Genomic DNA, 23,374 nt, shown 5'->3' on the forward strand with positions numbered 1-23,374 from the left:
TTGCCTGTAGGGATTTTTAATGTCCAGCAGATGTCAGTATTTAGTGACACAGTATCGACATAGTATCAATACAGTTTTGCAATGTGTCGAAACGCTAATAATACTGGATAGTATCCAGTATTTTGTTGAAAAAAAACAGCATACTGGCACCATACTTATTTTGATTATCGTTTCTCAGCTGTTTGTAAATGTTGCAGTTTATAAATAAAGGTTTATTAAAAAAATTTAAAAAATTTAAAAAATAAATACATTTGAAAAAAAAACAAAAAAAAACTGCGCATGCGCATAGCATAGATCCAACGAATCGATGACTAAATTAATCGGCAACTATTTTAATAATCGATTTTAATCGATTAGTTGTTGCAGCCCTACTTCAAATAGGTTAAGCAAAATAATCAAATAAGCACACAATTTAACAAACGCAAAGCAGTCAATCCAGCGTGACCTTTCAACCTCTCAACAGACAACACATTTAACAAAACAATACATAGGATTTGTTTGCTCCATAAGCCCAGACCTAGGCTTTTGTGTGATACGGCCTCCAATTCAATCCAAACAGTTTGTTTCTGCCCAGTAAAAAGACGCGAGCTTACCAGTAGCCTCTCTGATCTTTTCCTTTTCCCCCATGTGCGTTTTAATCCGATGATTTAGCAATCAGCTGCTCTGCAACACCACTGGACAAAGTTCTGAGCAGCCAAACTTCCATGGAGTGCTGGCGTGAGCTGCCAATGAGGCTGATCGTGCTCACCTGTGCGCTCCACCGTGGAGAGGTGAGGCGGATGAACAATACTCCTATGTTGAAGCGCATCAAGCGGTGCGGCTTCATAGCCCACCAAAGTCGTACTAAAACATTTTCGATAGATTTTTGAGCGCCGCGTGTAATGTTCTATATTTTCAATGGAACATATAACATTTTAGCGTTGTTTACATGAGTCATATTGCCATCATAGTGCAGCCTACACATATTTCTTATGCTTGACTGCCATCTACTGGTCACACCTACCATTACACCATGTACCAAATAAAATAGCTTCGAGGTCGGTAAGCTCAACCAAACTTAATCCTTACATCAGGCGCACCGGGTTATAAGGCGCATTAAAGGAGTCATATATATTTATGTTTTTTCTAAATTGAAAACACTTCCTTGTGGTCTACATCAGTGGTCTCCAACCGGTACCGGTCCATGGATCGATTGGTACCAGGCCGCACAATATATAAAAAAAATTTTTTAAAAAGTTTTTATTTTTTTAAATTAAATAACCATAAGAAACACAAGATACACTTACAATTAGTGCACCAACCCAAAAAACAGTCCGTAAGCACACATGATTGTAAAAAAATTAAATAAACCCCCCCCCCCCCCACCCCCCCGGTCCGTGGGACAAATTTTCAAGCGTTGACCAGTCCGCAGTCACAAAAAGGTTGGGGACCACTGGTCTACATAACAAGTAATGGTGGTTATTTGGTCAAACTGTTGCATAGATTATGTCTGTATATACAGTGTTAGAACTAAAGTTCCTTGGGTGAATAATGTAAGCTCACCACACCGGTATGTTTTAGCGCTTTCATGGCGAGTTTACTGACAGATACAAGTAAGAACTTGACACTACTTTATATTAGAAATGGCAACAGCGGAGGATGAATGTCACATAAGAAGAAGATAGAGTAAAAGAAGGAGCTTATAGACTACAATGGCAGACGCACGGACATTTTCAGGACTTATGCAGATCCCAAATACAGATCAGCAGGTACAAGAAGGTAAGAAAAGTTGCTTTTGCAAAATATAGCGAAACAAAACGGCAGATAATATGTCTTACCTTATACTAGAGATGTCCCATAATATCGGACTGCCGATATCATCGACCGATAAATGCTTTAAAATGTAATATCGGAAATTATCGGTATCGGTTTCAAAAAGTAAAATGTATGACATTTTAAAACGCCGCTGTGTACACGGACGTAGGGAGAAGTACAGAGCGCCAATAAACCTTAAAGGCACTGCCCTTGCGTGCCGGCCCAGTCACATAATATCTACGGCTTTTCACACACACAAGTGAATGCAAGGCATACTTGGTCAACAGCCATACAGGTCACACTGAGGGTGACCGTATAAACAACTTTAACACTGTTACAAACACTGTGAACCCACACCAAACAAGAATGACAAACACATTTCGGGAGAACATCCGCACCGTAACACAACATAAACACAACAGAACAAATACCCAGAACCCCTTGCAGCACTAACTCTTCAGGGACGCTACAATATACACACTCCCCCCCCCCCCCCCCACTTCAACCTCCTCATGCTCTCTCAGGGAGAGCATGTCCCAAATTCCAAGCTGCTGTTTTGAGGCGTGTTAAAAAAAATAATGCACTTTGTGACTTCAATAATAAATATGGCAGTGCCAAGTTGGCATTTTTTTTCCATAACTTGAGTTGATTTATTTTGGAAAACCTTGTTACATTGTTTAATGCATCCAGCGGGGCATCACAACAAAATGAGGCATAATAATGTGTTAATTCCACGACTGTATATATCGGTATCGGTTGATATCGGTTGATAAGAGTTGGACAATATCGGAATATCGGATATCGGCAAAAAAGACATTATCGGACATCTCTAGATATAAGTAAGAACTTTACACTACTTTATATTAGAAATGGCAACAACGGAGGATGAATGTCCCATAACAAGAAGATAGAGTAAAAGAAGGAGCTTACAGACTAGAATGGCGGACGCGTGGACATTTCCAGGACTTATGCAGATCCCAAATACAGATCAGCAGGTACCAGAAGGTAAGAAAAGTTGTTTTTCCCTAATATTGCGAAACAAAAACGCCAGATAATATGTCTTACCTTATACACACACCATAATAATACTCGTATGTTGAAGCACAGTACAATCCATCAAGCGGTGCGGCTTCATAGCTTACCAAAGTAGTACAAACATATTTTGACAGATTTTTGAGCGCCGTGTGTAATGTTCTATATTTTCATATAACATTTTAGCGTTGTTTACATGAGTCATATTGCCATCATACTGCAGTCTACACGTATCTATTATGTTTGACTGCCATCTACTGGTCACACCTATCATTACACCATGTACCAAATAAAATAGCTTTGAGGTCGGTAAGCACAACCAAACGTATTCCTTACATCAGGCGCAACGTCGAGTTTTGAAGGGAAAAAAATGATTTTAGTCCGGAAAATACGGCAATCAAAAATATTAATACAACAAGGGATATATATATTGTTTTTCTTTTTTGTTTCCTTTCCTACTACAATTTGCATGATCCTTTCCTGCCGAAGCAATAAGACGGAAGCAAATCCCCCTTTGGCTGTGTGATATGTGTCACACACACACGCACACACACACACACACACACATGAATAAACACAAATAGCAACACAAATGCATCGACAGAATGGCATCCCTCCATGGAGCGTGCCACAGGAGGACGGCGGCAATAAACGCCAAAAATCACATGACACGTTTAATAAAGTGCCGTTGCGTTTCCCTCACTTTGACGTCCGCGTACATAAATCAACGATGAGTAAAGAGCAGATCTGTCTTTATGATCCGTGTCTCCGAGATAGTTTTGTCTCTCTCCGTCGTCAGCCGACGACGCTGACAGCGTGACGGCTGAGAGAATAAGACTCGGGCGTGACATGAGTAGAGCAACTATCAGCGGGAAGATCAATTATGGCTGTTCGTTTTTTGGTTTTTTCCCCCTTTTCTCGCTCACAGGAAATGCCAGTGCAGATATTAGAATAGATTAGAAACCTGTAAAAAGAACACTGAGGAAGTCGTGCAGCTCGGAACAGGCTAAAAAAAAAAAAAAATCGTGTTTACTATTTAAAGGAGCCATATGTAAAAATTGAATGTCAAGTCATCATTAAATGGCCCTGATATGTCAAAAGGTATTAATAAATCATGTTCTTTTACAATACTTCTATAACTGATAACAGTAGTTCAGCCGGGATATGCTCATTTGGAAATTAGATTTACAGCCCCGAAATCTTGTTATTGTTTTCATTTGGATGTCCCGCCTTCTACCGTTTGACCAATTAGAAAGTATGTGAGTGTGTCACATCCCTGCTTGGGTTGGAATGGGGGTACTCAGTGGCCTAGTGGTTAGAGTGTCCGCCCTGAGATCGGTAGGTTGTGAGTTCAAACCCCGGCCGGGTCATACCAAAGACTATAAAAATGGGACCCATTACCTCCCTGCTTGGCACTCAGCATCAAGGGTTGGAATTGGGGGTTAAATCACCAAAAATGGTTCCCGGGCGCAGCTACGCTGCTGCCCACTGCTCCCCTCACCTCCCAGGGGGTGATCAAGGGGATGGGTCAAATGCAGAGGACACATTTCACCACACCTAGTGTGTGCGTGACAATCATTGGTACTTTAACTTTTAACTTTAAATCACCAAAAAATGATTCCCGGGCGCGGCCACCGCTGCCGCTCACTGCTCACCTCACCTCCCAGGGGATGATCAAGGGTGATGGGTCAAATGCAGGGAATCATTTCACCACACCAAGTGTGTGTGTGTGACAATCATTGGTACTTTAACTTTAATCTTCATCTAGCTACTGCCACTGGTAAAGTTACTAAACATGTCAGACCTTAATAAATCTAAAAGGCATTGTTACTGTCGGAATAATTATATCTAAATTATCGCAATACTCTGTGTTGAAATGAGTTCCTGGCAAGAAGACAAAAGCTGTCTTTGAAACCTACCAAGAAGAAGGCTTGTAAAACTCCACTGTGTACGGGGGGGGAAGCAACATGAAGGTGTTTCTGTTTCTTTCATGTATTGTAATCAACAGAAAGATATTGTTTTAACCCAAGGACTACAAAGCGGAGAGAAGGCAGGATGTGCCCAAGTTCCAGACAACCTCTTTTTGAACTGTTTTACAACCTCTTTTTTGAACCGACCTTTTCTGTGAACTGTTTACGACCCTCGTCCCTTAGAAACAGCTGTGGCCATGTGGTCAGGGAAGGTCCAAATAAAAGTAGGAAGCGTGCAATCTTTCACCAGAGCGTGATGGAGACTGTGCAAGAGTACAGTGTCCCGGCGTCTCTCCTCAAATTGAGCCAAATTGAATTCTGTCTCTGTTTAATTCTTTACTTTTTGTCTTGTGTAATAGATGTCATCAGTGTTAGGACCTGACAGTTACGATTCTCAACTTATTCATGACAAAGTCAGGAACAAAACGAGGATTGGTATCGGGGATGCCTTTGAAAGATGGGGACGACAGATTTTTTTCATCTGACACCAAATTTGCTAATTTCTTCCTTGATAGCTAAGTCAGGCATTTACGTTTTCGTATTACTTGTAATAAATGGAAATGGTCATTTGGTATGTAAACCATATTGTCCAATACAGTCTATGATCTTGTCTAACAAAGCTAGTATGTTCCTGCAACGAACGCTTAGTGTGATGGTGCTTCGCTCCTAGTGTAATGCTTAGCATGGTAGCCTGGTCAATGACACATCGACACATAGGCTAGCGGGGGAAATATATGCTTGTATGTCGATGTGTATTCGAACTGACAGGGCAAAATATATTTTCGACAAATAAAACCTGGATATGTGTATGGAGACAGCCAAATCACATGATAAAATAATTCCTCGTTCGTGTTTGCGTATTGTGGACCACATGTACCAAGTTATATGGCAATCTGAAATGTTTGAAACAGTAGCCTTTAGGCATACCTTGGTAAAATGTCTCCTCTTTAGTTTTGGGCGTACATTAGGCTGCTAAGCATGCTCTACTTATTTTGACCAGTATAACCATTGCTGGAGTTGGTTGTAGTTCGTTTTAGTCTTTGTTTTCTGATAGTACTGACAATAACCTTATGATTGCCATTTTTTGGGATATTGTTCGCAGGCATGACCTACTTCTTCCTGAAAATAGCCTAGTTTCTGTGTAAAATGTGTTGGTTAAAGATTATTGACAAAACGCTTGTCTATTCAGCTATCATGGTCCCAGAACCTCAACCCCTACTGAGAGGTGGAACTACAGAATTTTGACCATGACTGCAGTACCGTTTCTAGCCACATTACTACATATGGCTCCTTTAATAAAGGGTGGACAGATTAAAGTCTTGTTTATCCAAAACGGCCCCACTCATTAAAGTGTGAAACGTAAGTCATATATCAATTTATATTGTTTTTATTTACTTTCAACACTTATATATCTAGACCAACTTAGATGTATGCGCCAATTATAAGTTATTTTTTATGTTTTCCTATGCTGAATGTCCTTTTTGTCAAATAAACAATTGCTTTATTTAATGTTAAACATACAAAATAGGCAATATTTGAACCGAAACAGTGTACATTTTGATGTGAAGTAATTGTAGCAGTGAATAGGTCAATAATTCATACTAAAATTGATTTGGATATAATTATTATTTTTTAAGAAATGATAGTTTTAAAGAAAAACGCGTCAATAGTGCAACATTTTCTTGTTGACCAAGGCACTGCACTGTTTTTATTGGTCATGTATTGGTTATTTATCTCTTCCTAACACTTTTACTATTTATCTATTTTTGTGTGGGTTTGACTGTGTGAATAAAATGTCTGTGCTCGTTGTTGTTTTTATGTATGGCTAAGCATTTTACTGGAGCACCTCTCTGTTTTTGTTGTATTTTTAATGCAATAAAAATAAAGGTATTATATTATATTCTATACAGCCGTTTGCTCTATTATTCCACTTTTTATGATTGATTTTTTTTTTGGTACAGTACCGTATTTTCCGGGCCATAGAGCGCACCGGATTATAAGGCGCACTGTCGATGAATGGTCTATTTGCTATTTTCTGGTCTGTTTTCATATATAAGGCGCACCTGATTTCATATATAAGGCGCATTAAAGGAGTCATATTATTATTTATATTTTTCTAAATTGAAAACACTTCCTTGTGGTCTACATAACATGTAATGGTGGTTCTTTGGTCAAACTGTTGCATAGATTATGTTTTTATATATATCATAACTAAAGTTCCTTGGGTGAATAATGTAAACTCACTACACCGGTATGTTTTAGCGCTTTCATGGCGGGTTTACTGAAAGGTATACAGTAAGTAAGAACTTTACAGTACTTTATATTAGAAATGGCAACAGCGGAGGAAGAATGTCCCATAACAAGAAGATAGATAAAAACAAGAAGCTTATCGACTACGGCGTCGTCACGGACTACAAAGGCGAATTTTCAGGACTTATGCAGATCCCAAATACAGATCAGCAGGTACCAGAAGGTAAGAAAAGTTGCTTTTGCATAATATTGCGAAACAAAACACCAGATAATATGTCTTACCTTATACACACACCATAATAATACTCGTATGTTGAAGCACAGTACAATCCATCAAGCGGTGCGGCTTCATAGCTTACCAAAGTCGTACTAACATATTTTGACAGATTTTTGAGCGCCGTGTGTAATGTTATATATTTTCAATGGAACATATAACATTTTAGTGTTGTTTACTTGAGTCATATTGCCATCATACTGCATTCTACACGTATCTATTATGTTTGACTGCCATCTACTGGTCACACTTATCATTACACCATGCACCAAATAAAATAGCTTGGAGGTCGGTAAGCAAAACCAGGATTATTCCGTACATTAGGCGCACTGTTTAAATATATTTTAAGTGCGCCTTATAATCCGGAAAATATGGTATTTTTAAAAATATGTTGTGGGCCGTGAAAAAATTAGCTGGGGGTCCGCAAATGGCCCCCGGCCACACTTTGCATAGCCCCGCCTTAGTCTTTGAAACAACATACATTTTCAAAATAAAATAATAGGCTGATTTAACCAAGCAACATAGCAGGAATGGACAGGAAGTGCTCCTGGAAGTCAATTATGCAGGGAGGAACTCTGCAGGAAGTTCATGAAATGAATCATGCATGGTGAGCACCATTATTTACACGTCTTCATATGCGCATTTCAATGCTAGGACTGCATCAACACACACCTGCGCGTCCGTGCGGCTTACAAGTTCACAGGCACGGGCTTATAATTGGAAGCATCAATCAGACACGCACACGCACATTATACACGCGTGTAGCCTCCACAGTGGCATCATTTGTTTTGCTGGCTGGGGGCTACCACGGCCCCCACGTCGCCCCGGGAGAGTTATGAAGTGACTCGCAGCACTTTTACGCCACATAATGGCTAATCTACACATCATTAGTAACAGTATACGCTTGACTTGTGTTATTCATTACTGCTGCTTCATTTCTTATTAAAAATACTCTTCGGGGGGGGGTGGGGGGGCTCGGATTATGATTGATGCAGCCCGCAGCGCGTGCACGCCGAAGCCGCCGCCGTTGCTAACAAACGGCATTAGTGATTTCCGCCAGTTAAGGATCTGGCTGGCGACGTGTCATTGTTAGCCGCCGTCGCCGGCACCGAACGAGGGAAGCTGACACAGCTGAGATGGAGAATATTAGAGTGGCCAAAGAGTGAGAGTGACACATTTAGTGTTTGGCTCAGGGCAGACATGTTGCAGGATTAGAATCTTAATGAAGTCGAATAAGTAGAAAACCCAAAACCAGTGAAGTTGGCACGTTGTTTAAATGGTAAATAAAAACAGAATACAATGATTTGCAAATCCTTTTCAACTTATATTCAATTGAATAGACTGCAAAGACAAGATATTTAATGTTCCAACTGAGAAACTTTTTTGTTGTTGTAAATAATCATTAACTTAGAATTTAAAAGCAGCAACCCATTGCAAAAAAGTTGGCACAGGGGCATTTTTACCACTGTGTTACATGGCCTTTCCTTTTAACAACACTTGGTAAACGTTTGGGAACTGAGGAGACCAATTTTTGAAGCTCTTCAGGTGGAATTATTTCCCATTCTTGCTTGATGTACAGCTTAAGATGTTCAACAGTCCGGGGGTCTCCGTTGTGCTATTTTAGGCTTCATTATGCGCCACACATTTTCAATGGGAGACAGGTCTGGACTACAGGCAGGCCAGTCTAGTACCCGCACTCCTTTACTATGAAGCCACGCTGTTGTAACACGTGGCTTGGCATTGTCTTGCTGAAATAAGCAGGGGCGCCCATGATAACGTTGCTTGTATGGCAACATATGTTGCTGCAAAACCTGTATGTACCTTTCAGCATTAATGGTGCCTTCACAGATGTGTAAGTTACCCATGTCTTGGGCACTAATACACCCCCATACCATCACACATGCTGGCTTTTACACTTTGCGCCTATAACAATCTGGATGGTTCTTTTCCTCTTTGGTCCGGAGGACAGGACGTCCACAGTTTCCAAAAACTATTGGAAATGTGGACTTGTCAGACCACAGAACACTTTTCCACTTTGCATCAGTCCATCATAGATGAGTTTGGGCCCAGCGAAGCCGGCGGCGTTTCTGGGTGTTGTTGGTAAATGGCTTTGGCTTTGCATAGTAGAGTTTTAACTTGCATTTGCAGATGTAGCGACCAACTGAAGTTACTGACAGTGGTTTTCTGAAGTGTTCCTGAGCCCATGTGGTGACATCCTTTACACACTGATGTCGCTTTTTGATGCAGTACCGCCTGAGGGATCCAAGGTCTGTAATATCATCGCTTACGTGCAGTGATTTCTCCAGATTCTCAGAACCTTTTGATGATATAATAACCGTAGATGGTGAAATCCCTAAATTCCTTGCAATAGCTGGTTGAGAAATGTTGTTCTTAAACTGTTGGAGAATTTGCTCACGCATTTGTTCACAAAGTGGTGACGTTCGCCCCATCCTTGTTTGTGAATGACTGAGCATTTCATGGAAGCTGCTTTTATACTCAAGGTTTTATGCTAGTTGTTGTTGATGTTTTTGCTTTTTTAGAAAAATAGAATGTTGGTCCATCACCTCCTTGATTCTGTCGGTAGTACCGAGAACCAATTTACGTTAAATCTAACGGTAGCATATTTTGATACCTTTGTTGCACGGGACGTCACGGTCGGTTGCAGACTCAGCACGGGCTCAACCACTTGGCAGGCAAACAAGCATATTCGTAGCAAAATGATTTCAAGTAATGTAGGAGTTATCCATGCCAACAAAGCAAGCATGCCTGATAGAAAGCGCTCAAAAGTAAGGTTGCATTTTTTTTTTTAAATGTGCTAGCTCGATGCTAATTTACATTGGAAATGCCATATTAACACTACTGTACAAAAGTAGAGTAAAAAAAAAAGTAGACTAAACATTTTGTAAAACAAATGAGTAACAAATAGAGTAAAAAGTAGAGTTAAAAAAAAGTAGTGGTACAAAAGTAGAGTATAAAGTACAGTAATAAAAGAGGGAAAAGGTAGAGGCAAAAAATAGAGTAAAAAGGTAGAGTGAAAAAGTAAAGTTAAAAAGAGAGTAAAAATGTAGGGTAAAAAAGTAAAGTCAAAAAGTAGAGTAAAAAATAAAGTAAAAAGGTAAATAAAAATAAAATAAAAAAGTAGAGCAAAAAATTTGGGTAAAAAAGTAGAGTAAAGATTGAGTAAAACAAATGAGTGAGGAATAGAATAAAAAGTGTAGTAAAAAATGGAGAAAAAAGGTAGAGGCCAAAATAAAGTTTAAAAAAAAGTAGGGTGAAAAGCAGAGTAAAAATAGAGTAAATACAATGGGCAAGCAATAGAATAAAAAGTACAGTTAAAATAAAGTAAACAGTAGAGTAAAAAGGGTAAAAAAGTAGAGTAAAAATTTAGTAAAACAAATGAGTAAGGAATAGATTAAAAATTAGAGTAAAAAAAAGTAGGGGTATAAAAGTAGAGTAAAAAGTAGAGTAAAAATCGAGGTAAAAGGTAGAGGCAAAAAAATTTATAAAAAGGTCGAGTAAAAGGGAAAGTTAAAAAAAGAGAGTAAAAATGTAGTGTAAAAAGGTAAAGTTCAAAAGTAGAGTAAAAAGGTCAAGTAAAAAAAGTAGAGTAAAAAATTTGGGTAAAAAAGTAGAGTAAAAATTGAGTAAAACAAATGAGTAAGGAATAGAGTAAAAAGTTGAGTAAAAAAGTAGGGGTAAAAAAGTAGACAAAAAATAGAGAAAAAAAGTAGAGGCCAAAATAAAGTTTTTAAAAAAAGTAGAGTAAAAAAGTAAAGTAAAAAATAAGAGTAAAAAAGTACAGTAAAAATGTAGGGTTAAAAAGTAAAGTTAAAAATGTGAGTAAAAAAATAGAGTGTAAAGGTAGAGTAAAAAAGAGGGTAAAAAAGTAGGGTAAAAAAGAGAGTTAAAAGGTAGAGTAAAAAAGAGGGCAAAAAAGAGAGTAAAACGGTAGAGTAAAAAAGTAGGGTAAAAAAGAGTGAGAGCAGAGCAGCCAATCCTTAGTCAGGACATGCTGACAGCGCCTAGTAGAGCCACGGCGCTGCCTTCAGTGCCAGATGGATGGCGGCGAGGGTCCCCGAACAATATAGGATGCACTCAGCCGTATAATAAGTGATAAAAGCTTGTGTATTCGCCCTCCAGACTTTTGCCCCCCGCGAGTGAAGATCGGCCAGGGGCTCGTTTCTCTTTTCCCACCAGCGCTCCATTTTCTTTTCTATAAACCCTAAAAACCTGCCGCAATCTCAGCAGCGACTTGGGCGTGAATGATGATGATGTATGTTGTCACTCATCAATACGCTTTCCTTTCACCATCTACGCTCCGTAATATCATCAAAAGGTTCGGAGAATCTGGAGAAATCACTGCACGTAAGCGGCTAAGCCCGTGACCTTCCATCCCTCAGGCGGTACTGCATCAAAAAGCGACATCAGTGTGTAAAGGATATCACCACATGGGCTCAGGAACACTTCAGAAAACCACTGTCAGTAACTTCAGTTTGTCGCTACATCTGTAAGTGCAAGTTAAAACTCTACTATGCAAAGCCACAGCCATTTATCAACAACACCCAGAAACGCCGCCGGCTTCGCTGGGCCCAAGCTCATCTAAAATGGACTGATGCAAAGTGGAAAAGTGTTCTGTGGTCTGACGAGTCCACATTTCAAATTGTTTTTGGAAACTGTGGAACAAAGAGGAAAAGAACCATCCGGATTGCTCTCGGCGAAAAGTTCAAAAGCCAGCATCTGTGATGGTATGGGGGTGTATTAGTGCCCAAAGTATGGGTAACTTACACATCTGTGAAGGCACCATTAATGCTGAAAGGTACATACAGGTTTTGGAGCAACATATGTTGCCATCCAAGCAACGTTATCATGGGCGCCCCTGCTTATTTCAGCAAGACAATGCCAAGCTACGTGCTACAACAGCGTTGCTTCATAAAAAAATCTTGTCTTTGCAGTCCATTCAAATTAATATAAATTGAAAATACTTTGCAAATCATTGTATTCTGTTTTTATTTATGAAATACACAACGTGCCAACTTCACTGGTTTTCGGGTTTTGCACAAAAGAACCTTCTAGATCGGAGCCGACTGGATTAGAATGCAGACGAAATCCCCGCCGCGACTTTAGCGCTCATAAACGCTGCTACTTTACGACGTAATTACCTTCTAAAAAAGGAGTCGCACAATCAGCCGCCCTTTGGGAGGGTCCCGTTGTTGGCGGGATGAAAGGCTAGGGGCCGGCCTCAAAGCGTCCGACAAGGACACGTCGACGCCAGCTTTCTCTTTGCGAGACAATTCCCAAAAGTTGAGCCTTTTGGTCTTGGCGCAATAAAGAGAATGAAGCAAGCAGAAGAAAAACCTCAGCGACGGACACAAACGTGACACAACTATTCATTAAACTAGGGAGGAAATTACAAGTTGGTCACTATTAAAGAAAATGCACAAACCAGCAGTTTCTGAACAGAAATTTACCATATTTTTCGGACTATAAAGCGCACCTGTAAATAAGCCTCACCCACTACATTTTATAAGAAAAAATATTTTTCCATATATAAGTCGCAGATATATTGTGAAATTAGTTGTTTACACAGAAGGAATTTGTAAATGTTTACCTACCTTAATTGTGTCCAAACGGTTGTCATGATCCGTGGCCCAGATCATGTTTTGGTATTTTCGGTGAGTTTTGGACTCCCTCAGTTCCTGTTTTGTGCACCCTTGAGTTTGTTTTAGTTGCCATGGTTGCTTATTATTTTCACCTGCCTCTGATTGGTGTTCGGGACGCTCACCTGTTCCCCGAGCACTAATCAGAGGCATTATTTAAGCCTGCCTTTGCCGGTCAGTCGGCCTGGCTTCTTTGTTTACTTATGCTACAGTTCCTTGTCTTCTTGCCTATGCTAAGTGTTAGCCTTAGCTTCGAGTGCGATCGGCACATTTTTCCTCTGGCTTGTTTTCAGTTTTTGTTACTTGTTTGACTTTCGACAAATAAATGATGTTCCTACCTGCACGTCCTGTCCAGAGGGGTCTGTTTGCATCCCGGGGGAACGAACCTCGCAGCAAGCTGGGACCCCCAGCACGTAACAACGGTGTTAATAACACGGCAGTAAAACGGCTGATCAAACAAAACAGAAGTCATCGTCATGGACCCACTAGCTGTAGAAAGCTAGTTCTCCAATTAACTAAACAGACTCAAAAACTCCACGGTGACGCTTTGGTGAATTTACTGCGGAATATTTAAAAGTGAAACAATACAAAAAAAATGCCACTGTACGTTAATAATACTAAATGAGTTACTCGTAAACATGTTAGCAAATTAGCTAACGCTAACGATTATGATAGCACATACAAATATGCATGAAAACACTCCTAGAGACATCACACATGGTACGGTTTAGTAAGTAAGAATTGTTTTGGTTATATGGTAAAACTTTAAAATGTTGCTTGGAGTGATGAATGAAGAATCCATACTGGTAGAACCGCTATGGATGACTTAGAAGACGGAACGAAATTACGCTTCCAGTTCAAAGGTCTAAGAGCACAGCAGCACCTTGTCCAAAAGATAGCGCCATAGCACAATCAATAACACAGCTTTTCAGTGTATTTGCTTGTTTGTTTGTTTTTTAACGATTTGCATTATGGCCGTCAGCGAAGAAAAATCTGTGAATTAGCCTAACCGGGGGTTTCAAAGCGTAGGTAAAAAAAACTAGCGGCTTATAGTCCCGAATTTACGGTAGCAGCGGTGTGAATCTTTATAAAAAATGTTTCATTAATAGATTTTTTAAAATTATGAATCGATTTAGACCCCTGGAAGTTATTAATATAAACTTTAGTGCCCCCTGTTGCCTGAGGCAGGTACTACACCACTGGACACAACATTATCATTCTATAGCCTGTATACTTACATTTATTATTTAAATCTTGGTTCTCATTTGCCTGCGCCAGACAGAATCCATACTGGTAAAAACGCTATGGATGACTTCGAAGACGGAACGCAATTACACTTCCGGTTCAAAGGTCTAAACAGAAGAGCACTGCAGCACCTTGTCCAAAATATAGCGCCATAGCACAATCAATAACACAGCTTTTCAGTGTATTTGCTTGTTTTTTTTTAAAAACTATTTGCATTATGGCCATCAGCGAAGAAAAATCTGTGAATTAGCCTAACCGGGGGTTTCAAAGCGTAGGTAAAAAAAACTAGCGGCTTATAGTCCCGAATTTACGGTAGCAGCGGTGTGAATCTTTATAAAAAATGTTTCATTAATAGATTTTTTAAAATTACTAATCGATTTAGACCCCTGGAAGTTATTAATATAAACTTTAGTGCCCCCTGTTGCCTGAGGCAGGTACTACACCACTGGACACAACATTATCATTCTATAGCCTGTATACTTACATTTATTATTTAAATCTTGGTTCTCATTTGCCTGCGCCAGACAGAATCCATACTGGTAAAAACGCTATGGATGACTTCGAAGACGGAACGCAATTACACTTCCGGTTCAAAGGTCTAAACAGAAGAGCACTGCAGCACCTTGTCCAAAATATAGCGCCATAGCACAATCAATAACACAGCTTTTCAGTGTATTTGCTTGTTTTTTTTTAAAAACTATTTGCATTATGGCCATCAGCGAAGAAACATCTGTGAATTAGCCTAACCGGGGGGTTCAAAGCGTAGGTAAAATAAAAATAGCGGCTTATAGTCCAGAATTTACGGTAGCAGCGGTGTGAATCTTTATTATAACATTTTTTTCATTAATAGATTTTTGAAAATTATGAATCGATTTAGACCCCTAAAAGTTATTAATATAAACTTCAGTGCCCCCTGTTGCCTGAGGCAGGTATTACACCACTGGGCACAACATTAAGTGCGTCTTCCATTCTATAGCCTTTATACTCATATTTATTATTCATATTTTGGCTCTCACTTGCCTGCGCCAGACAGCGTACTTCATCTTGCCAGAGCGTAGGTTCTGCAAAATATGTCCGTCGTCTGTCGATACTTAGAAGGAAAATGTGTTTCAAGTGTTTGTTTTATCCATTTGTCATTCCTCCGCCACGGCGGGCTGCACAGCTGCAAGCCAGCGCTGCTTAATGCCGAGCAAGCAGGCAGCAGCCGCATGTAAACACGGCACTCGCTCGCCGCTGCTATTTCTGTAGGATCAGCGCACAAATCGATCAAAGATGGAAAGCGGGTCAATGCCAGGTAATCAGAGGAGCCAAACATAGCCGACAATATCGAGCTCGGTTATTGGGAAATATGCAGAAATGGAATGGAAACGCAGAGACTCTCGCTCGGTTTTTTTTATGAAAGCATACTCATATATCTGCATGATTTTGTGGACGTCATTAACCAAGGTTAGTCGCAGCCAATAAAGGACACTTGACCCCTGGGGGTGTGTTCAAATACTAGAATGTTCGTAATATATATCCAGTTGTATAGTCATTAATGACATTTCATTATCAGGCCTCTTTAAATGTAGTTTGTTAGAACTTTTTAGTAAAAATACAAAACCAAATAGTTGTTTGATATTATTTAGATATGGTATTTGTAGGTCAATGAAATCTATAAAAAGGCAAACATTGAGTTAAGGTTATTTCATGTGTTTTAAAAAGCTGGTTTAACCTGAGCCATGCAAGCCCCAGCACATACAGTAGGTGGCATGAAAACAACAGCACAGGTAATACATACATATATATATATATATATATATATATATACATATATATATATATATATATATATATATATATATACATACATATATATATACATACACTACCGTTCAAAAGTTTGGGGTCACCCAAACAATTTTGTGGAATAGCCTTCATTTCTAAGAACAAGAATAGACTGTCGCGTTTCAGATGAAAGTTCTCTTTTTCTGGCCATTTTGAGCGTTTAATTGACCCCACAAATGTGATGCTCCAGAAACTCAATCTGCTCAAAAGGAAGGTCAGTTTTGTAGCTTCTGTAACGAACTAAACTGTTTTCAGATGTGTGAACATGATTGCACAAGGGTTTTCTAATCATCAATTAGCCTTCTGAGCCAATGAGCAAACACATTGTACCATTAGAACACTGGAGTGATAGTTGCTGGAAATGGGCCTCTATACACCCATGTAGATATTGCACCAAAAACCAGACATTTGCAGCTAGAATAGTCATTTACCACATTAGCAATGTATAGAGTGTATTTCTTTAAAGTTAAGACTATATATATATAAGACTATATATATATATATATATATATATATATATATATATACACACATATACATATGCATGCATATATATGTATATACAGTATATATGTATGTATATATACATGCATATAAACACACTATATACACACTATATATATATATATATATATATATATATATATATATATATATATATATATATATATATATATATGTATATATATATATATATATATATATATATATATATATATATATATGTATATATATATATATATATATATATATATATATATATATATATATATATATATATATATATATGTATATATATATATATATATATATATATATATATATATATATATATATGTATATATATATATATGTGTGTATATATATATATGTATATATATATATATATATATATATATATATATATATATATATATATATATATATATATATATAGTATATATACATATAATATGCATAATATTTTGACACCTTGTCACTCATTAGTATGTACTACTTCAGTAGTAAAATAGTTTGTTTTCTTCTGTTTCGAATGAAAGTCCAGATGAGCAAAGTCTTGTAGAAATGGCTTTTTGGCGGCGACCAAAGGTGATTAGAAGCAGCGTGATCAGGATTGGACCGTCCTGGCTGATGATCCGTCACCTTCAATCAAGTCTCATGATTGCGTCTTATTGGTGCAGTCGAGCAATCAGGCGCTCTCAGAAATCAAGGTGGCATTTTGGCTGCCCTTGACCTGGAAAACATTCTCTCCCTTCTTCCTTGCCGCCACAAGCAGCGGAAAACATCTTTCCAATATCTCCAATTCTTCACGCTCAGGATGTTTGGGAGGACAGCGAGGTTAAGGTCGGACTCGCCGAGAGAAGGACGACAAACACAATTAATGGGAATGCAGCTCCAGTTCTCGGCCGGGAACGATGAACCCCAGCGACACGCCACGCCGTGCCTTGGCCTCGCTCGCTATATGCTATGCGGCGCACGCCCGCTCCGCGTCGGCTATAAATATCACTTATCAAGCTAACTGCTATCTCTCCTGAGAGCCAGCGAGCTGCAGACGGAGCGAATGAAGCGCACAAAAACACTGGTGCGGGCTTGATGGTTCGCCAGAATAAACTGCATCCGTCAGACACCAACTGGAAGTATGGCTGCCAGCCGTCCCTAGAAAAACGGAATCGTACGTGTTCCGTATTGAGCTGTTAAGGGACACACTTTGTCAAGTATTTTCAGGATTAAAGATAGTCTATAACAGGGGTGTCCAAAGTGTGGCCCACGGGCCATTTGCGGCCCGCAGCTCGTTTTTAATTGGCCCGCGACACCGGCAAAATGCAATTTGTGCTTAGCAAAAATGGAACCAGATCAAATTCCCCCAAAATGGGACCTGAAAACCAAAATTGCTGTTAACCTGTGCGTCTTTTACATGGTGTTTGATGAACATACACTACCGTTCAAAAGTTTGGGGTCACCCAAACAATTTTGTGGAATAGCCTTCATTTCTAAGAACAAGAATAGACTGTCGAGTTTCAGATGAGAGTTCTCTTTTTCTGGCCATTTTGAGCGTTTAATTGACCCTACAAATGTGATGCTCCAGAAACTCAATCTGCTCAAAGGAAGGTCAGTTTTGTAGCTTCTGTAACGAGCTAAACTGTTTTCAGATGTGTGAACATGATTGCACAAGGGTTTTCTAATCATCAATTAGCCTTCTGAGCCAATGAGCAAACACATTGTACCATTAGAACTAGGGCTGCAACAACTAATCGATTGAATCGATTAAAATCGATTACCAAAATAGTTGGCGATTAATTTAGTCATCGATTTGTTGGAACTATGCTATGCGCATGCGCGGAGGCTTTTTTTATTGTATTTTTTTTTTATTTTTATTTTTTTAAATTTTTTGTTGTTGTTTTTTTTTGTTTTATAAACCTTTATTTATAAACTGCAACATTTACAAACAGCTGAGAAACAATAATCAAAATAAGTACAAAAACACTACAAAACAGCGCCAGGGCGGCGCTGAGGCTACGTCTCATGAGGTGGCGTAAGCTAGCCAATGATGTGTCATGTGCAGCTCACGTGACGGCGGCGTCTCCTTTGCTGGAAACATTCGAAAAATGGCGCAGGAAAACACTACCGATAGTTCAGCAGAAAAACATCTTGAGGTTATTGCTTCAATGGAGAAAAGTGTACGACCTAAGTCGCCAAAAGTGTGGGAACACTTCACTTTAAAGACTTCAAAGAAGAGCGTTTCCTGCAAAATGGCACGGAAGTACAACATTGCTTCTGGAGCGCCTGAAGAAGAAACATGTTGGAGCCAGGGATGAAGGGAGGAACTCACAGTACGTAACTTTTTAAGTCCATAGTGGCAACAAGCATTCATGAGTTCAGCTTTTTTGTGAGTAACGTTAAAGTTATGCCTTTGTTGCAACGCGGGGCTGATAATGTGTCTCCGGCACATTTGACTCCGTTTTGAGAGAGAAAACGCACGGTTACCAATTTCGAAATAAACGTAACGGACAGAAATATCTCAGGTTGGTTTCATAATGGATCAATGTAGCCGGGCCGATAAAGCTATATAAATCTATTTAGATTTGAGTGACGCTTTAGTATAACTAAACGTTATGAAGGTGCTGGAATATTTCATGCTATTATTCAGAGGCAGCCTAAAATGAATCCTTTATTATTCACAACAGAAACGTGTACAATATCTGATTCAGTTCTGATGAGTTATATTTCTGTGTTATTATTGGTGTATGCTGCACCCCCAATGTCCACAACATGGTGCCAGTATGCTAGTTTTTTTCAATAAAATACTGGAAAGGATAGAAATGTAGTTTGTCTCTTTTATCCGATTATTAATCGAAGTAATAATCGACAGATTAATCGATTATCAAATTAATCGTTAGTTGCAGCCCTAATTAGAACACTGGAGTGATAGTTTCTGGAAATGGGCCTCTATACACCTATGTAGATATTGCACCAAAAACCAGACATTTGCAGCTAGAATAGTTATTTACCACATTAGCAATGTATAGAGTGTATTTCTTTAAAGTTAAGACTAGTTTAAAGTTATCTTCATTGAAAGGTACAGTGCTTTTCCTTAAAAAATAAGGACATTTCAATGTGACCCCAAACTTTTGAACGGTAGTGTATATACACATTTCTTGCAAGATATGGTAAGATTTAGAGTTTGCGAAAGCTAAATATTAATAATAATAAGTATTGATATTGATTGAACTAAATTGTACTAGTTTTTTGTTACGTTTCGTTTTATGTAGTTGCAGAGACGGCAGGCAAGTGCAGAAAAGAATGGTAATGGTAAGATTTTGAGTGTGCTAAGCCTTATAATGAAATAATCATACTAATATTGATAAATAATTAAATAATGAGAATAATTGATTCAACTACTTTGTATCAGTTTTTGTTACGTTAGGCATTCCGGAGTGCAGAGACGGCAGGCAAGTGCAGAAAATAAGTCTTCTTTACCAGACAAAGGCAGGTGCACAAATGGAAAAGAGACATATGAAGTGCAAAAGGTACAACGTTGGGGTACAAAGCAAAATAATCCAGTCCCCAAAAGCATCCTGATTGGCAACCAGGGACAGGTGACGGCGCCAGCGCTCAGCTGGCAAATGGAGGAAAAAAGGACGTGGAACAAAAAATAAGAGTGCTGGACAGGAAATCATGCAAAATAAAAAAAAACTAATAATAACTGGCATGTAAGAGGTTTTCGGGTCTTGAATGTACAACATACTTGCCAACCCTCCCGTTTTTAGCGGGAGACTCCCGGTATTCAGCGCCTCTCCCGATAACCTCCCGGCAGAAATTTTCTCCCGACGAACTCCCGGTATTCAGCCGGAGCTGGAGGCCACGCCCCCTCCAGCTCAATGCGGACCCGAGTGGGGACAGCCTGTTCTCACGTCCGCTTTCCCACAATATAAACAGCTTGCCTGCCCAATGACGTCATACCATCTACGGCTTTTAGAGAGTAGAGTGCACAACTGCGCACACAACAAGGAGACGAAGCATAAGAACGAGGAAGTTACAGACATGGCGACGCCGTTGACGAGCAGGATGAAGAAATACGCTTGCAAGTTCCAAAACGAATGGAAACAAGAATTTCAGTTCATCCAGGACAGTTCGAAGGGGAAGGGGTATGTAATTATGTTGCCTGTACATTTTGTAGAACAGACTTCTCCATTGAACACGGTGGCCGAGTCATGAACGGAGGAGAAGTTAAACAGGACAATACTGCCATCTACTGGATAGCCCCCGGAACACTGAAATTCAATATATGAAATACTTGAGTTGGTGAATTCTACCTGTAAATATACTCCCCTATTAACCACGCCCTCAACCACGCCCCCCAACCCCCACCTCCCGGTATCGGAGGTCTCAAGGTTGGCAAGTATGATGTACAAAAAAGTACAAAGTGGCCCCTAGAGCCTTCAACTTTTCTGTATGCGGCCCTTGCTGGAAAAAGTTTGGACACCCCTGGTCTATAAAATATGAATGGATTCCATGGTTAACACCAACTCCTGAAAAATAACCCCACACCATAATTCCTCCTACACCAAATGTCACACTCGGCACAATGCAGTCTGAAATGTAGCGTTCTCCTGGCAACCTCCGAACCCAGACTCGTCCATCAGATTGCCAGATGGAAAAGCGTGATTCATCACTCCAGAGAAGGCGTCTCCATTGCTCTAGAGTCCAGTGGCGACGTGCTTTACACCACTGCATCCCACGCTTTGCTTTGGACTTGGTGATGTATGGCTAAGATGCAGCTGCTCGGCCATAAACTGCATCCGTCAGACACCAACTGGAAGTATGGCTGTCAGTCGTCCCTAAAAAAAACTAATCGGACGTGTTCCGTTTTGAGCTGTCAAGGGACACACTTTGTCAAGTATTATAACTACCGCGAGGATTAAAGGTAGTCTGTAAAATATGAATCGATTCCATGGAAAACACTGATTTAGCCTGCGGGGCCCTGTCTACAAACCCCGTTTCCATATGAGTTGGGAAATTGTGTTAGATGTAAATATAAACAGAATACAATGATTTGCAAATCCTTTTCAACCCATATTCAATTGAATGCACTACAAAGACAACATATTTGATGTTCAAACTCATAAACTTTATTTTTTTTTTGCAAATAATAATTAACTCAGAATTTCATGGCTGCAACACGTGCCAAAGTAGTTGGGAAAGGGCATGTTCACCACTGTATTACATGGCCTTTCCTTTTAACAACACTCAGTAAACATTTGGGAACTGAGGAGACACATTTTTGAAGCTTCTCAGGTGGAATTCGTTCCCATTCTTGCTTGATGTACAGCTTAAGTTGTTCAACAGTCCGGGGGTCTCCCTTGTGCTATTTTAGGCTTCATAATGCGCCACACATTTTCAATGGGAGACAGGTCTGGACTACAGGCAGGCCAGTCTAGTACCCGCACTCTTTTACTATGAAGCCACGTTGACGTAACACATGGCTTGGCATTGTCTTGCTGAAATAAGCAGGGGCGTCCATGGTAACGTTGCTTGGATGGCAACATATGTTGCTCCAAAACCTGTATGTACCTTTCAGCATTATTGGTGCCTTCACAGATGTGTAAGTTACCCATGTCTTGGGCACTAATACACCCCCATACCATCACACATGCTGGCTTTTCAACTTTGCGCCTATAACAAACCGGATGGTTCTTTTCCTCTTTGGTCCGGAGGACACGGCGTCCACAGTTTCCAAAAACAATTTGAAATGTGGACTCGTCAGACCACAAAACACTTTTCCACTTTGTATCAGTCCATCTTAGATGAGCTCAGGCCCAGCGAAGCAGACGGCGTTTCTGGGTGTTGTTGATAAACGGTTTTCGCCTTGCATAGGAGAGTTTTAACTTGCACTTACAGATGTAACAACCAACTGTAGTTACTGACAGTGGGTTTCTGACGTGTTCCTGAGCCCATGTGGTGATATCCTTTACACGCTGATGTCGCTTGTTGATGCAGTACAGCCTGAGGGATCGAAGGTCACGGGCTTAGCTGCTTACGTGCAGTGATTTCTCCAGATTCTCTGAACCCTTTGATGATATTACGGAGCGTAGATGGTGAAATCCCTAAATTCCTTGCAATAGCTGGTTGAGAAAGGTTTTTCTTAAACTGTTCAACAATTTGCTCACGCATTTGTTGACAAAGTGGTGACCCTCGCCCCATCCTTGTTTGTGAATGACTGAGCATTTCATGGAATCTACTTTTATACCCAATCATGGCACCCACCTGTTCCCAATTTGCCTGTTCACCTGTGGGATGTTCCAAATAAGTGTTTGATGAGCATTCCTCAACTTTCTCAGTATTTATTGCCACCTTTCCCAACTTCTTTGTCACGTGTTGCTGGCATCAAATTCTAAAGTTAATGATTATTTGGAGGAAAAAAAATGTTTATCAGTTTGAACATCAAATATGTTGTCTTTGTAGCATATTCAACTGAATATGGGTTGAAAAGGATTTGCAAATCATTGTATTCCGTTTATATTTACATCTAACACAATTTCCCAACTCATATGGAAACGGGGTTTGTAGGTTTAGAGTTAACATTTAGGTTTTTATTCAACATTTAGGTTAAGATTCAACATATGGGTTTATATTTAGGATTTAGGTTTAAATTTAACATACCGATTTATATTTAAGATTAAGTTTAGATTTAACATTTAGATATAATATTTAGAATCAACATCTAATTTAAACTTCAATGTGATCAACATTGGCTAATTCTGAGAAAAGTGAGTTATATCTGCAAGAAAAATGCAACTGCACCCCAAAGAAAACAAGTCTTGTTC

At 39.5% G+C, this 23,374-nt stretch overlaps 1 protein-coding gene across 2 annotated transcripts in view; it reads right to left on the reverse strand.

The window, feature by feature from the left end:
• fstl4 (follistatin-like 4) overlaps positions 1-23,374 on the reverse strand; it is a 404,450-nt gene that overhangs the window by 277,338 nt on the left and 103,738 nt on the right. The window contains exon 1 of one of the 2 annotated variants that reach the window (XM_062070161.1): positions 594-733. The exons of the other annotated variant lie outside the window; for it this stretch is intronic. Coding sequence (XP_061926145.1) covers positions 594-627 — 34 coding nt within the window. The 5' untranslated portion in view covers positions 628-733. Of the gene's footprint in view, positions 1-593; positions 734-23,374 lie in introns of those variants that run through there. 2 annotated transcript variants of the gene reach the window in all.

This window comes from Entelurus aequoreus, linkage group LG14 (genome assembly GCF_033978785.1).
Source record: "Entelurus aequoreus isolate RoL-2023_Sb linkage group LG14, RoL_Eaeq_v1.1, whole genome shotgun sequence".
Classification (NCBI taxonomy): Eukaryota; Metazoa; Chordata; class Actinopteri; order Syngnathiformes; family Syngnathidae; genus Entelurus; species Entelurus aequoreus.